The following is a 16,933-nucleotide window of genomic DNA, read 5'->3' on the forward strand; positions in this document are numbered from 1 at the left end:
TCTCCCAGAAGTCCACACTGCATTTAATAAAACAAAAGAGGAACAGAGTTTAGATGTGCGCATTGACAAGTACTTCCACATTCGGTTGTTTTGACTCATATTATTTACTTTTCATTCAAGTACATATCTAGCAGATGCTTCTACCTAAAGCGTTTTAATTGTAGTAGCCAGTCTCAGGTTCTGCATGCAAGCCAAGTTCTTTAGCCACTATACTCTACAAATGCCCTTAAAACCTGCGAAAGAATGATTTTTGGCATTTTGGCCATTTTCTGTAGCGTAGTCAGCAACTCACCTCTTCGAAAGCAGTGCATGCCAAATTAAACCTTGAGGGCTCTATGAAGTACCAATCAATGCGAGTACCAATCTTGGGTCCAGAGACATTTAAAACACCAAGGAAAGTACACCGCTGTATTTTTCAGGTTTTGGATAGACATGTTTTGGCAAGCTCCTCAAGTCTTCACAGTTTAACAAGTTAAACAAGTTCCAAGTTTCTTTATAATAAAGCAATTTAATTATTTCACAGGAGCAAGTATCTATTTACAGAATAAAGCTCTGTATTGACATTCAGATGATTGATGCTGTTCCAGTTGGCACTGACAACAAACAGTGATATTTTACGGTTGCTTCCCTGGTATAAATATGGCGCTGTAATTTTTTGCAGTGGTCAATAGTGGTACATTTCCAAGTCGCGTCATCGAGCGTTTCTGCTTTCTAACGACACATTTGTTGGCGGTAGTGCATCTCAGTCCTGTTTCTGCTTCAAGGATGTCTACGATGTTTAACTCAGAGGTGAGTTATCTATGTTTTTAACCCTTTGTTTATGAAGGAAAATACGAAACGGTATCTCTAAAATTGTCTCTCAGAATCCTGGATCCCAGGATATTTTCTGTTGGACTTCGGTCTCCTGGTAACAGACAATCTCGTCCCCGGTCTGTATCTCCACGTCCTCGTCCAGAAACAGCCCACACTCCATACCCGTTTTCACCGACTGCACGTCGTCTTTGTGGTGCTTCATGGCCGTAAGGGAGCCTGCAAGGGACATACCATTTCCCATTTCTGATTCAAGTGAATTCACTTCTGATTTTAAAAGTGTCAGCTTTAAGAGAACAAAGACCTTTTAAAAGTCATTCACTGTACCAAGTGTCTTTCCATGTTTATCTGATTATTTTTGTAGATAAATACACTAAATACATATATAACAAATCACTTAATACACATACATGTACAGTAACTGGGTGATACATTTGATCAGACCTTTTTTGATTTGCTTGCATTGCAGAATATAACAGATCGTCTGTTCTATGATCGTCTGTTCTAGATCGTGTTCTATTCACAGGACCTCACCTTCCCAGAGCACATCTCGTCCACGGGTGAGCCGGAACTTCATCTTTTTGTCTAGGAGCCCTTTCTGGACCCTGCAGCCAGCCACAGGAATCTTCTTCTTCCCTACAGTCACCGCAAAGGTGGCCAACACCGATGCTTCGCCTGCGACAGAGACAGAAATTACACAAATCAATCGATGGGCGTGAGATCGGACCTCAAAAAACTAGAATAACAGGGTTTGAAAAGTCATCATACCTCTGATTTAGTTTCCTTTTGCTTCATTTACAGCCATCTGTTTGAATATGTCTCTATTAGCTTTGCACACCTAGATTGGGGAATATTAGCCCAACCTTCCTTGAAGAATTGTTCAAATTCAGTCAAATTCTGTGGGGAACGGCAATGGACTGCTCTCTTCAAGTCAATCCACATATTTATCCCTCAGATCTATAGGATTTAACAGGGCTCTGACTTGGCCACTCAAGGACATTCACCTTCCTATCCTTAAGCCACTGCTTTGTTCTTTTGGCAGTAAGTTTAGGATCATTGTCGTGTTAGAAGGTTAATGACCCGCCCATCTTCAGCTGTCTAGCAGAGGGACACAGGTTTTCCTCAAGAATTTGGGTGTACTTGGCAGCATCTATTTTCCCTTCTATCCTGTCCAATTGCCCAGTCCCTGCTGAAGAGAAACATCCCCACATCCCCACCATGCTTCACAGAAGGTATGGTGTGTTTTGGGTGGTGTACTGTGTTTGGTTTTTGTCAATCTTAGTCTCATCTGACCATAAAACCTTTTTCCACATGGTAGCAGAATATTCCAGATGTGTTTTTGCACTGAACTCCAAGCACGCGTGTTCAGCGAAAACCAAACACAGTACACCACATCTAGTCCTGATCCTTTATTCTCATTATTTTGATGTTGTACACCTAACATTTGTAAATAAAACTGGAAAAAGATTTGATTTCAGGCTGTAAGACAAATAAAGTAACTATTTCAAAGGGGTATGATGATTTTCTATGGGCACTGTATGTCCATTATATCACAAGGACCCTAACCCTAACCCTAACCCTAACCCAACATCAACGCCAAACCCAACATCAACCCCAACCCTCAACATCAACCCTCAACCCCCACCCCAACCCCCAACATCAACCCCGAACCCCCAATCCCCAACCCTCAACCCTGAACCCCCAATCCCCAACCCTCAACCCTGAACCCCCAATCCCCAACCCTCAACCCTGAACCCCCAATCCCCAACCCTCAACCCCGAACCCCCAATCCCCAACCCTCAACCCCGAACCCCCAATCCCCAACCCTCAACCCAACCCAAACCACAACATCAACCCCCAACATCATCCCCCCACCCCATTGATTTACCAATGACATTCTCCTGCATGGACGGGGGCAGTTTGCTGCTCAGCTCTTCCTTCAGGTCATCGACAAGCTTATAGATGATCTTATGCAGCTTCACAGGGACAGACTTCTTAGCAGCCATTTGTTGGATGGGCTTGTTGGCCTCGACGTTAAACCCGTATATCGTACCTTAAAAACATACACACACATTGATAAAACATGTTTGTCTCACATACTGATGACTTTCTCATGGTAGAGGTACAACCAAAAACTAAATTTGACAATTGATTTGGCTGGTGCACGAGTTTGTTAGCTTTGACATTGGCACTTAATTTTACAGTAATTCCTACAAAAAACACGGGGCATAGAATCATGGACAGAGACAAGAGAAAGGCAGAAAACAGAGGCTGATATTTCGTTCTTGGTAACAGAGTCCAATCTCATCTAGTCTAATCTAATCTGGCTAACCTGAGAATGTTTCTGCCATGTTGACGTCATTCTCTGTAATGTCGCCGACTCCAAAGTGCACGATGTCCATCTGGCACTGGTGGTGGGCGTCATAGCTCTCCAGGATATTCAAGATGGCCTCCACAGACCCATCCACGTCGCCTAGCAACACAAGACGTGGGTGCAAGAGGCTGATGTAAGAAGGCTATGTAGCATTTGATATTAGTATTATGTATGCCACCGACTACACCTGTCCTGCATGCATGCATGCATACATACATATACATATACACACACACACACACACACACACACACACACACACACACACACACACACACACACACACACACACACACACACACACACACACACACACACACACACACACACACACACAGACCTTCCCTCACTCTCCTTTTATTTCTCTGAACCTCAATCCACACACACACACAGACACAGACACACACAGACACACACACACACACCCTTCCTCACTCTCTTCCTGAACCTCTATCTACACACCCACAGTCTCACTCACACAAACACACCCACACCCACTAGCTCTCTCTCTCTCACACACGCGCACGCACGCACGCACGCGCGCACACACACACACACACACCTTTAATGATGAGCGGCACGGCGAGCTGCTCGTCGTCGCCGCTCCTCTCGCTGGGCCTCTGCGCGGCGCGGTGCTTGTTGGCGCGGTAGAGCGCGTTCTTGCGCTGGCGCCAGCTGAGGTGGGCCAGGCCCTCGCGCTCCCGCCGGTAGCTCTCCTGGTGCTCGCGCTGCTTGGCCTCCACCGCCTGCCGCTCGTCCTGCAGCCGCTCCTGCTCCTCGGCGTACTCGCGCCACTCCACCACCTCCCGCGCCCGTTGCTGCAGAGGAGCCGGGGAAGAGAGGAAGAGGAGGAGGAGAGAGCAAGAGGAGAAGTGAAGTGAAGAGGAGTGTTGAGGCGAAGAGGAGAGAGGAAGAGGAGGGAGGAAGAGGAGAGAGGAAGAGGAGTAGAGGCGAAGAGGAGAGAGGAAGAAGAGTGTTGAGGTCAAGAGGAGAGAGGAAGAGGAGGGAGTTTTCAATTGGGGTGTACTGACTGAAGCAACGCGAGTTGCTGCTATTTTGAAGGAGAAATATGGAAGCCATGACGGAATAGAAGGGCTATTTAACGGATTCAGTGTAGACAGACCACACTGACAGTGGCTCGCTTGGATCCGGTTAGAAGACGGTGAGAGGGAGGAAGAGGAGCTTTGTGGCTAGGAGGAGACAGGAAGAGGAGCGTTGTAGCGAATAGGAGGCCACGATGAAAAATATACTAATATTAAAAAAAAATGTCAACACAATTTTAAGCAAGTCTAAGTTTGCTCTCTTCACATACAGTAGACAACATCAATAGAGTAGCTCCTGGGCAACTATAGTCTAGCAGCTTTGAATGATATATACTGTAGGTGACAGCTGTTAAACTCCCCTCAACCTGACCTTTACTGTGGGTAAAAAACATTAAAACCCTGAACACCCCTGACAGGAAGGGACCTACGTGACTACATGCACAGACTATGTGAAGGTATGCACAAAATGAAAGCAGTCATAGAACCACAGCCTTCCTATTTGTTTGTTTGTGTGTGTGTGTGTGTGTGTGTGTGTGTGTGTGTGTGTGTGTGTGTGTGTGTGTGTGTGAGACTGTACATCTTGTCACTATTCCTCAAACTTACAGCTACGTGACTACATGAAGAGACTATATGACCGCATGCACATATTCAAGTGAAATGAAAAATGAAAGTAGACATAAAACCACAGCCTTCCTATTTAAATAGGTTGGACTAGTTCACTGAAATCTTTCCACACTGTAAAAAAAAAAAATCTGTACAGAGTACGGTATAATCCTTTCCACATTTACATGAATTCACTGGGCAGACGCTTTTATCCAAAGTGACTAACAAGGGCACATGCAACGATACATGCAAATTGACAAAACACAAGCAACTTAAGAAAACATCTTCAGAATAGCGAATAGCCTACCTATCATCCTGCCGGCGGAATAAACCATTTTGAGCTTTAGCAAGGGGTGAGCGTTACCTTAAGACAGTCTTTACTATTCAGTCAATCAACCAAGTTATTCAGCAAATACACATTACAAATTAACTTCACATTTCATCTTACATTCAAAATGGCATTTCATTTGGAAATTAAAATATTCAGGAAAAATAAAATATATTCAAGACTTTTCAAGGGCCCTCTTCCCCCTTGGGGCCCTAGTAATATATTTACGGCGGAAGAATGATTATCTATGAATACATTGTTACATTTTTCGTTGCTGTGCCTTTGTTTCATGAAATCTTGCTAGATCGACGTAGTAACCGTTTTAGAAAAGCAATAAGCCACTCGAGTCCGACCAGAACCTGTACTCTGAGGAAAGTACAAGTACAAAAGTACAAGTACAAGTACAAGTACAAGTACACAAGTACACAAGTACAAGTACAAGTACAAGTACAAGTACAAAAGTACAAAAGTACAAGTACAAAAGTACAAGTACACAAGTACACAAGTACACAAGTACAAGTACAAGTACAAGTACAAGTACAAGTACAAGTACAAAACAACTCCTCTCCCACAGGCCTCACCTCCGACTCCACCTCCTGGATCTCCTCCCCGGCCGAGGGCAGCTCCTTCCAGCCCACGATCTGCACCGCCGAGCTGGGCCCCGCTTTGTCCAACAGCCGGTCGTTCTCGTCGAATAGGAAGCGCACCTTGGCCCAGGTCTTCCCTGCCACCAGCGTAGAGCCTCGCCGTATGGTGCCGCGCTGGATTATCGCCGTGGTGACGGGTCTGAGAGGAGCGAAGCAAACAGCATCATGGGTAAGGTTTTTGCTGTGTACGTTGAACAACACATTATGTGCGTTGTTGATGCAGTGGTTATACATCACCTAGCATCCACCCCTCACACCATACAGGTTAATTGACATACAGACTGAAAAAAAATAACAAACAGAAAGCAAACAGAGACCATTTCTACACATTTACAAAACAGAGACCATAGAGATACAAGAACCAAGGCAAAATAGAGATGATTTCTACACAGTTATAAAACAGAGACCATAGAGATACAAGAACCCCGGTGAAATAGAGGTCATTTCTACACATCTATAAAACAGAGACCATAGAGATACAAGAACCCAGGCAAAATAGAGATGATTTCTACACATCTATAAAACAGAGACCATGGAGATACAAGAATCAAGGCAAAATAGAGATGATTTCTACACATCTATAAAACAGAGACCATAGAGATATAAGAACCCCGGTGAAATACATGTAGAGGGCATGTACTCATCCATGGTTAATACACAATGTTGGGCAGGAATATGGGCATGGATGAGTTCAAAGATCAAAAATAGACGGATACGTTATGAGCAATGACTGAAATGCACTGATTAGATGATAAAGAGGACAGATGTACCCTTTGCCCTTATCGGTGCGGCTCTCCACGACCGTGCCCTCCACCAGGCCCGCGGGGTCAGCTTTCAGCTCCAGCACCTCCGCCAGGGTCACCGTCGCCTCTGCCAGCTCTATCAGGTTGTCACCCTAAAACGCACACAGGCACGCACGCACGCACGCGCACGAGCGCACACACACACACACACACGCATGCGCGCACACACACACACACACACACACACACACACGCACACACACACACGCACACATGCGCGCACACACACACACACGCATGCGCGCGCGCACGCACGCACACACACACACACACACACACACACACACACACACACACACACACACAAATGAGTGACGTTTGCTATCACATACTACACTACACTTCACAGGAAATCCTCGGAGCCATTGGCAAGACATATGAAATATGATTACTGCTCATATCTCTCATTAAAGATGACCGCTACAGGACTATGCAGACTCAGAGTGTGGAATTGTGGACTGGACCTTCAAGGCAGTTTGGTAATTACATTTTTCCAACTTTCTTTAATATAAGGCATTGTCTGTCATTCGCAAAGTCTGCAATTCCACACTCTTCATGGTCCTCTCGCGGTCATCTTTTGTGAGATGGTAACGTATATTTCACATAATATATGTTTCACATTTAATGTATGTGTATGTGTGTGTGTGTGTGTGTGTGTATATGTGTGTGTGTGTGTGTGTGTGTGTGTGTGTGTGTGTGTGTGTGTGTGTGTATGCGTGTGTGTGTGTGTATGCGTGTGTGTGTGTGTGTGTATGCGTGTGCGTGTGTGTGCTTCTGCAGGGCTGGGGCTTCGTACCTTGAGAGCGGACACGTGGATGGCCTGGACGTCGCCTCCGTACTCCTCACAGACGATGTCATGGGCCAGCAGCTGCTCCTTGACGCGCTTGGGTTCGGCCTGAGGCTTGTCGCACTTGTTCACCGCCAGGATGATGGGCACTGCGGACGCCAACACGGGTGAGGAAAACACAGCCGACGCAGTGGACCACACAAAATATTCACGAAAGTACATTCTTTTTTTTTTTTTTAAGTATATTTTTGGGGTGTTTTTTTATGCCTTTTTATTGAAAGAACAGTGTAGAGAGACAGGAAGTGAATGGGAGAGAGAGCAGGGAGCAGTGAGCTGCCTTCCTACAGCGGCGCTCGGGGAGCAGTGAGGGGTTAGGTGCCTTGCTCAAGGGCACTTCAGTCGTGGACTGGTCGGGGATCAAACCGGTAACCCTCCGGTTACAAGCTCGAAGCCCTAACCAGTAGGCCACAGCTGCCCCGTGGCTTACACACAACAATGCGGATAATACACAGGAAATTACTGTGAGAACTGGAGGTTGACCAGGGGGCCACCAGAAAAATTCTGATTGAGGTCCACCAGAGGGTTTGTCCCTCTGATGACCAAAGAATTTGTCTGTGAAAATACGCCTGTTTAGAATCGAAAAATTATCGGATCTGGACTGATGCTGTGCCCGGTTTTATTTTCCAATGTTGCACAGTTGAGTTATTCAGCAATATTGTCCATCTGGTCTAGATTTCCAAATGCTTTTATCAGCATTTAGTCTCCTCTTAGCTGACACTGCCTTGCCTGCTTATTCAGTGCAAATGTCCTCTATCCTCTAGTCACCAAAAACGCTACCAAAACAGTCACGCACCTTTGGCTTTTTTGGCGTGCTGTATGGACTCGATGGTCTGGTTCATGACCCCGTCGTCCGCGGCAACCACCAGGATGACGATGTCGGTGACCAGGGCTCCGCGTGCTCTCATGGCGGTGAACGCCGCGTGGCCCGGAGTGTCCAGGAATGTGATCTTCTCTCCGGAAGGCAGCTGGACTGGAGGGAGAGCCAATCAATACGCACAGTGAGATACACGTATGTCACATGAACAACGACATTGCTGTTAAACGTAACATTTTCTTCAATAATCATAATCATAATAAAAAAATGCTTCAATCAGAGTGAACAGAACCAGAACCAGAGCCAGAATGTACAGTATTTAATCTCTACCCTCTCTGAAAGTCGCATAAGGGGGCAAAAATTCCAAAATCAGGCACTACCAAAGTTAAACGCCTTCATTAACTGGGGCTGAAACATTAAAACAAACACCAACATGAATCAGCACTAAGCCTTCATCAGGGTATTGGCCGCTTTGATGACAAAAATCTAATCAGGCCATCTGTGAATTTACCCTACTCCTGGAATCACATGCTGATTAATGTCAGTCAGAAGGGAACATGCAAGAATGCACATTTTTTGTTTCAAATGCGTAAATTGGTCTCTGTGAATAACAACAAAACTGCAGAAGGCATTCTAGCAAAGCCTTCAAAATGCTCCAACATGCCAACAGAGAACAGTAGGCTACAGTGTACTGCAAACAACAGTATCCAACAAAAACTTGCTGTCTCCATTTACTGAATTACAACTACTGTGTACACGTACTGTACTTTGCAGAGTGTTCCTTTTAAACACTATCACCACTATACTCCTCCTTAATTGAATTTCCTCTTGGGGATCAATAAAGTAATCTATCTATCTATCTATCTATCTATCTATCTCTCTCTCTCTCTCTCTCTCTCTCTCTCTCTCTCTCTCTCTCTCTCTCACTATCTATCTCTCTATCTCTCTCTCCGTACCCAGAAAGGCTCCTATGTGCTGGGTGATGCCGCCGGCCTCCATGGCTGCCACCTGGGTCTTGCGCAGGCTGTCCAGCAGGGTGGTCTTGCCGTGGTCCACGTGGCCCATGATGGTGACCACCGGGGGGCGGCTCACCAGCGCGGCAGGGTCAGCCGGCGGCCTGCAGACACCAACGTTATTTCATTTAGTTTAGTTTAGTTTAGCTTATTGGTTTTGTTTGACAGGGACCATGCATAGAATAGTGTCTATACCAGGGTTAGCTAAATAGCTAATTTGCACCTATAGTCCCTGGGCAGGATGTTCAAGCACAGTAAAAACACAATTAAATTAATTACATTTTAGGCTTAAACAAAGCAATAAAAAAATCAATGCATATATCTATGACATCTATATAATATAATATAGCCATTATCAATATTGTAATAATACAGTAATTTGCTGTGCATTAGCCGCATTGTCTAAAAGCCGCAGGACAGTGTTTTATGCAAGTTAAAAGAAACAAAACCATAATAATACCATATTATAAACTGACTCTGTGTATTAACCTCATAGCTGAATACATTTTGCAAAATCAATGTATAAGCCGTGGGTAATAGTTGGGAAATTACCGTAATAATAATATGTTATTAAACCGGCATTTTAGGACAGGCATTTAAAGGGACACTTGGAAGGAAGGCTGTTGGCCATCGGAGAGAAGGTCCAAATAAGAAAAAATAAAAATGCACACCCTTTGAGGTGCTGTCACGGGACGTAACTTATACAAAAATATTATGTTGCCGCACAAGGCCAACCGGCCGAAACGTTGGTGTCAATAAATAGGAGATTGAGACTGAGATTGAGACTGAGACTGTGCGGCAACATAATCTTTTTCTTTAGGCCATGGGAGAGAACCCAATTGTCCAGCAGAACAAATGCACAGCAGCACATGAATTGGGAAAGTTGGGTGTTTTGATCCAGTGACACTGCAGTCATGGAAATGGAATGTCACACTTCGGCACTCTAATACTCCAAGATATGAAGCTAGTGTCACCATGCTCATTCAGGGCACATTCAAAATCGGACGCATACCAGAAAGCATGCAAGGAGGCACGCCATAGACCAGGGCTCTTCAATTAGCGGACCGCGGGCCGTATCCGGCCCCCGAGATACTTTGTAGTGGCCCTTGAAGTGTAGGCTCCAAGATATGAAGCTAGTGTCACCATGCTCTGACAGAACACATTCAAAATCGGACGCCTACCAGAAAGCACGCAAGCCAAGGAAGCACGCCATAGACAAACAAACTCAACCAGTGAACCTCTCTCTGTCTCTCTCTTACTGTCTCTTGACGTCTTTGTTCTCCCTGACTTTGACCTCCACCAGGCGGGCGTATTTGTACTTCATCCCCGAGCGCTTCACCACCTCCTTAATCCACTTCTCCTCCATGTGCGCGTCCGGCTCCAGCTCGTCGATGTCCACCTCGGTGTTCAGGAGGGCCTCGTACACGTGATCTGACCGACCAAGGAGATGAGGAGAGATGTTAAGTTAACCTGCTGTCATTTCCAAGGAGATGAGGAGAGATGTTAAGTTAACCTGCTGTCATTTCCAAGGAGATGAGGAGTGATGTTAAGTTAACCTGCTGTCATTTCCAAGGAGATGAGGAGAGATGTTAAGTTAACCTGCTGTCATTTCCAAGGAGATGAGGAGTGATGTTAAGTTAACCTGCTGTCATTTCCAAGGAGATGAGGAGTGATGTTAAGTTAACCTGCTGTCATTTCCAAGGAGATGAGGAGTGATGTTAAGTTAACCTGCTGTCATTTCCAAGGAGATGAGGAGTGATGTTAAGTTAACCTGCTGTCATTTCCAAGGAGATGAGGAGTGATGTTAAGTTAACCTGCTGTCATTTCCAAGGAGATGAGGAGTGATGTTAAGTTAACCTGCTGTCATTTCCAAGGAGATGAGGAGTGATGTTAAGTTAACCTGCTGTCATTTCCAAGGAGATGAGGAGTGATGTTAAGTTAACCTGCTGTCATTTTGCTCCATACAAGTCTACATAATGCCATGAGTGCCTGTACAGAAAGCACAGACCTAATAAAGACTCAAGATGATTCAGTTGTAAGAGACGACGTGTTTTAGCAAAGGAACAAATTGCATGCATTGTGTAGTGGGTGGCAAGGTTACATTAGAGTGTAGGGCTGCATGATTTGGGGAAAATATCTAAATGTCTCTTTAATTTGTGCCGCCCCTGACTGGTGGTGAGCACGGCCAGTGCGTTTTGATTGGTTGAAGAAGAGCTGCACTCCTGATGGACTGTGCAGCTCACCAATCAGAATGTCTGTGCCCCTGATGGACTGTGCAGGTCACCAATCAGAATGTCTGTGCCCCTGATGGACTGTGCAGGTCACCAATCAGAATTTCTGTGCCCCTGATGCACTTCGCACACCCACCAACCAGATGTGGCACAGTGAAGGAGGATGACATGAATATAAAAGTAATTAACTAACTGTGCACGATTATTTGTAGCTTTTGCGATTAGGTTTGCCGTTTGTTCATATTGCGATTACGATTGAGATAATTGTGCAGTCCTACATTAGACTGGGTAAATCCAGCCCGATCGGCCGGTGATTGGATTTCACCCTGCAGCTCAGGCTGGAAACCTGCACAATCATCTCTCCTGCTTCCTGTCCACGTTTACTGGAACCAATCACAAACTGGCTTATCCACCAGATGAACCCAGATTGTTGATCTGATTGGTTGAAGGACTATCCAAGCACACAGAGTCATTTAAACTATGCCCATTGATCACGCCTCTTGTGCAGTAGAAATACAGCACAGACTCCCCAGACTAATGTTCAATCTCAAAAGATTGAGCTAGGTCTGGTGATAGCCAGGCAAGTCCTACATTAGAGTGCATCCAAAAGAGGTTAATAATGAAGAGCTAGCGTTATCATTGAAAGAACATTACTTTGCAGTCATAGACGTGCCGTTCAACAGATACAGTATGTATTTTATGTGCGTGCCATACCAATGTCTTTATTCATGGCTTGGGCCAGTTCAGACACAGTCATGCGCTGCTTGATTTCCACCTCCTGTTTGTCGCTTGTCGTTTTTTTGGGATTGCTCTTCTTCTTGCCTTTCCCAGCAGGTGGTTTACCCTAGGATCGTGGTGACAGTAAACACAAACATGGACAAATACATGAATACACACACACACACACACACACACACACACACACACACACACACACACACACACACACACACACACACACACACACACACACACACACATACATATTACACTTTTACAATTTTAAAGGACAAAAACAAACCAGTCTTTCTGGGTCAGCAGAGATGTTGACAGTCTTTTCTACTTTTCTATTATTTGTACTTATACCGAGTGGGTCATGCGGTTACCTGCTTTGCTGCCAGATAGCGAACCGGAGAGCAGGTGAAGGGGGGCGCAGGGGTCCATGCCGGAGAGAACGCTGATTGGGGCCAGGCAGAGAGGCCAACGTCCGGGCGTGGTATAGAGGTCGCCCTCCTCAACAACGCAGCCATCCTCCTCATCACTGAACTGGACACACATAAGGGTTTTACACCTAACACTATATGATCAATGTGAATTGATACTCAATAGATGAGATCAAAAGATTCACGTCACTGATGCCATTTAAGACTGTCTTATGCACTGCAGGTAGGAAGGAATGGGATGTCAGCCAACAATTATGAGTGGTAGGCTGGGTAAACGCTGCCTGATTTGCCGGCGATAGTCAGACTATGTGAGAGGTAGGCCTATTTCAAATGAAAACACGGTCAAGGTGATAATGTTGACTATGTCGAAATTAGAAATGTGTTACTTGCAATGAATACAAAACCGGTCGCTAAGCACATTATGACAAATGTGTCAGCACTTGAGATTGTGTGCCTTCCTCGGCCTAACAACAGAGACACACTAACCTCAGACTTTTATGAAGCTTGCAAGAATGTGTCAATTCATGTTCGGAGATCCGTGAGGTTATGAAAATCTTAATAAACGTATCATGGTACAGAGCCACCGGCTTCAGATGTCATCATAAGGGCGCCGCCATGACACTATGTCCCACAATGCTGTTCGGTATTACGGAACGTCATTCGCTTGTTTACGCGCTTGCTTGCTGCCCACGCGAAGTGTGTTTAGCCAGCAGATATTACTAGGGTCTAGTTCCTCTGGAACTGAATTAATCAGTTCCCTAGCGAAGAGAGAGACATTGAGCTTTCTCCTGTTACTGCAGACACAGTAAGCTTTTGTTTGTCAGTTCCTCAGTAATCAGTGTCATGATAATATGATGGGATGTCCGGGCTAGGCTAACTGACTGTGTTTAGATTAGCAACGTTACCTTCCTCCACTACGTTCTGCAGAACTCAACTCTGACATGATGTAAATGTACAGCTAAATGTAGAGATATGTTTGACTTGTTTATTTGTAATGCAAATGTCAATAAGCGGCATGTCATGTCATGGAATAGACAGATAACCAACAACATAAAGAGAAAAAAAATGTGGCTAAACTATTTTTTACACGTCATAGTTTTTCCATGACAGAATCCATTGAAACTGCGAACCTGGGGGTGAGTGGGTCTCATTTAATGCTAATAGAGAGAGACCACTATTGCCAAAAGTATTGGGTCACCTGCCTGACTCGCATAATATGAACTTAAGTGACACCCCATTCTTAATCCATAGGGTTCAATATGACATTAACTCTTTGCAGCTACAACAGCTTCAACTCTTCTGGAAAACTTTCCACAAGATTTAAGAGAGTTTTTGTGAGGTCAGTCACACACTGATGTTGGACGAGGAGACTTCTGCTCCAATTCATCCCAAAGGTGTTCTGTTGGGTTGATGTCAGGACTGAGTGTAGGCCAGTCAAGTTCATCCACACCAAACTCTGTCATCCATGTCTTTATGGACCTTGCTTTGTGCACTGGTGCACAGTCATGTTGGAATAGGAAGGGGCCATATGAGAGCCAGTCTCCTCGTCCAACATCAGCGTGTGACCTGACAAATACACTTCTGAAAGAATGGTCAAACAATCCAATAAACACACTCCTAAACCTTGTGGAAAGCCTTCCCAGAAGAGTTGAAGCAGTTAAAGCTGCAAAGGGTTGGCCGATGTTATATTAAACCCTATGGATTAAGAATGGGAAGTCACTTAAGTTCATGTGTGCGTCAAGACAAGTGACCCAATACTTTTGGCAATATAGTGTAAGTACAGTATATTATTTTGATCCCGTGGGGGAAACTCGGTCTCTGCATTTATCCCCATGCGTGAATAATTAGTGAATGAACACACGGTGAGGTGAAGCTTGGAGCAGTGAGCTGCCTGCTCAACAGTGGCGCTCGGGGAGCAGTGAGGGGTTAAGGTGTCTTGCTGTCGTTGTAGCCATTTTGGAGTGCTCATGTTAACCAAGTGTGTTTGTTAAACCTTGTCCACTATCAGCATGATCTAGAAGAGAAGATGGACACCCAACCGATCCAGGATGAGAACCAGCACATGCGCATGTTGCTCTTGCGGCTGGAGAGGAGGCTGATGGAGCTGAGTCAGGAGATGAGCGTCCAGGAGAACCTCAACCAGCTCCTGAGACGGCAAGAGCAGGAGCTGGAGGAGAGCCTGGAGGAGAGGGACAGCAGACTCACCGAGGCCCTGGAGGTAAACAACAACAACAACAACAACAACAACAACAACACATTTATACTGCCTTCATGCCGCTTGTAAACAAAACATTTATCTAGGAGTGCTTCTTGGACTCAGAAAAAGTTTGTTTGAGGTGCTGTTTGGATGGAGAAATTCAGATGAAAAAGCAAGAGGAACTCCAAGGCACTCTCATATAGAAAAAGTTAAAAAGCCTTTATTGTAGCGGCTTGGTCACATTAAACCTTTCTAAATAACTCCAACGCGTTTCGGCAATGTAGCCTTCGTCAGGCTTGTTTGACGCCCTCACTTTGTGAATGACTTTTGCATACCAGGCTATACAAATTGTGCTAAACTTGGGCAATGATATCTTGTTGCACATATCTCTTATACAGTACAGTATATCCGATATGTGCAACATGTACAATAGACAATTTCATGTCCTTATGGTAGCAATGGGTTTTGTATCGGGGTCTAGAGCTCCTCACTGATAGAAATGCTCTCCTGTGACAGACTATCAACAGCCTGCAGAGTGAGAGGGAGACTCTACAGCAACAGCTGCAAGCAATGCAGGAAGAAACAGAGACAGAAAACAGGTGCGACAGACTGACCAGACCACACACATTTATACACAAACACATGTTTAACACATGTTTATGTATTTGTAGTAGCAACAATACAGCAATATTTCAACAACAAAACTTAGATATTACATATGGTTGTACATATCAATTGTAGAACTTTAATTGTTGATCATTGTCAGTAGTGAATAATAATTTTGAAAAAAAAGGTCTGGTGTACATGAGTGTAATTGGAATGTAAAGACTTTGCCACCATGTTCACCTGTAATGCCTGCTGATATAAGAGTTCGTCAGTAAACTACAGCTAATCCTGTGTCAAGCCCCTCACTGGTCTTTCAGCGTCAATGATGTTTGCTTTTTGACACCTTAGAAAACAGGAAGAGAAGCAAACATGCTCCCAGTCACCCCAGCCATGCACATCCAACAGTAACGCTGAAGAAAAGGTACTCCTTCTCCTTTCTTCGTGTTCTCATTTTGTTGAGTGTTGTACTTGAGAGCAAAGATTAACCAGAGTCAGATTCCTTGTTTGTTTACTTTACGCAAACCTGGCCAATAAAGCTGATTCTGATTTTGATCCATAGGGTTCTAAATGTAAAAACAATTCACACTTCATACTTAACATTGACTATAAAAACCTATCCTGTGTCAATATTTAGGGCGGTTTGTGTTCAGATTTCAGACTTACCGTAAATTCCCATCTATTAGCCACGGCTTAAACATTGATTTGGCAAATACATGAAACTAATACAGGGTGGCAATTAATATGGTCTTGATGTGGTTTTGTTTCTTTTAATTTGCATAAAACTCTGTCCCGTGGCTTGTACGCAGTGCGGCTAATACAGGAAATGACTGTACTTTAGTGTCAAAGCACTTGAAGTCTAATGTATGCATGTTTGTGTACTACTGTATTTTGCAGTCACTCTGAGATCTATCCTAAAAGTCCTTTTCTTTCTGTTTGTGCTCTTACACCAAGGCTCAATGTTCTTGGGAGTCCAGTTCCACAACCAGAGGAAGTGCCATAAAAAGGCCGCCACACCCCGCCCCGCTCAGCATGGCCTCGTTGTCAGTGAGGCTGGTGGACTGCAGAGCCAAGCTCGGACCAGATGGATGCGTTCATGTGGCACACTGAGGCCTTACGTTTGCACAAACTGATGGGGATGCTGTTTTTTTTTTATCTTCTTCTTCTTTGGAAAGCGGGCTCTATAAGCCACCCCTGAGACAGCAAAGGAGACGCAAGGGTTGGATTAAGGCTTTGTAATTAATACTCTGTGGTGTCTCTTGAAGGAGTCAATGTAAATATTAGCCTGCACTGTAATGGTTGTATATAAAATGGCTATTTTCAGAGAGAACGTTTATCATTGTGTTGTCTTTTTTTCCTTTTTCATTGTTCTTGCAGTCAATTATTAGAACTTCTGGAGTGTACGTACGGTCATCTGAGGAGTTCAGACCAGAAGGATTTTTCACTTTTTGCACTTT

At 44.6% G+C, this 16,933-nt stretch overlaps 2 protein-coding genes across 3 annotated transcripts; one reads left to right on the forward strand and one right to left on the reverse strand.

The window, feature by feature from the left end:
* Nucleotides 1-407: 407 nt before the first annotated feature.
* mtif2 (mitochondrial translational initiation factor 2) lies at nucleotides 408-13,291 on the reverse strand. Its single transcript, XM_062540520.1, has 14 exons — nucleotides 13,163-13,291; nucleotides 12,620-12,779; nucleotides 12,228-12,357; nucleotides 10,542-10,713; nucleotides 9,226-9,386; nucleotides 8,249-8,425; nucleotides 7,405-7,544; nucleotides 6,576-6,700; nucleotides 5,740-5,944; nucleotides 3,747-4,002; nucleotides 3,143-3,283; nucleotides 2,699-2,863; nucleotides 1,345-1,485; nucleotides 408-1,029 (listed from the first exon to the last, which is right to left on the reverse strand). The coding sequence occupies exons 2-14, from the start codon at nucleotides 12,770-12,772 to the stop codon at nucleotides 860-862; spliced, it is 2,136 nt and encodes a 711-aa protein (XP_062396504.1). The 5' UTR covers nucleotides 12,773-12,779; nucleotides 13,163-13,291; the 3' UTR covers nucleotides 408-859.
* Nucleotides 13,292-13,319: 28 nt separating this feature from the next.
* Nucleotides 13,320-16,825, forward strand: LOC134087191 (uncharacterized). 2 transcript variants are annotated; one of them, XM_062540533.1, is made up of 6 exons: nucleotides 13,320-13,481; nucleotides 13,773-13,812; nucleotides 14,685-14,894; nucleotides 15,390-15,472; nucleotides 15,828-15,900; nucleotides 16,431-16,825. In XM_062540533.1, the coding sequence occupies exons 2-6, from the start codon at nucleotides 13,780-13,782 to the stop codon at nucleotides 16,584-16,586; spliced, it is 555 nt and encodes a 184-aa protein (XP_062396517.1). In that variant the 5' UTR covers nucleotides 13,320-13,481; nucleotides 13,773-13,779; the 3' UTR covers nucleotides 16,587-16,825. The 2 variants fall into 2 exon arrangements, with proteins under 2 accessions (XP_062396517.1, XP_062396525.1); XM_062540541.1 differs by lacking the exon at nucleotides 13,773-13,812 and having other exon boundaries at nucleotides 13,324-13,481; nucleotides 16,431-16,824.
* The last annotated feature ends 108 nt before the right edge of the window (nucleotides 16,826-16,933 follow it).

This window comes from Sardina pilchardus, chromosome 1, assembly GCF_963854185.1.
Source record: "Sardina pilchardus chromosome 1, fSarPil1.1, whole genome shotgun sequence".
Taxonomy (NCBI): domain Eukaryota; kingdom Metazoa; phylum Chordata; class Actinopteri; order Clupeiformes; family Clupeidae; genus Sardina; species Sardina pilchardus.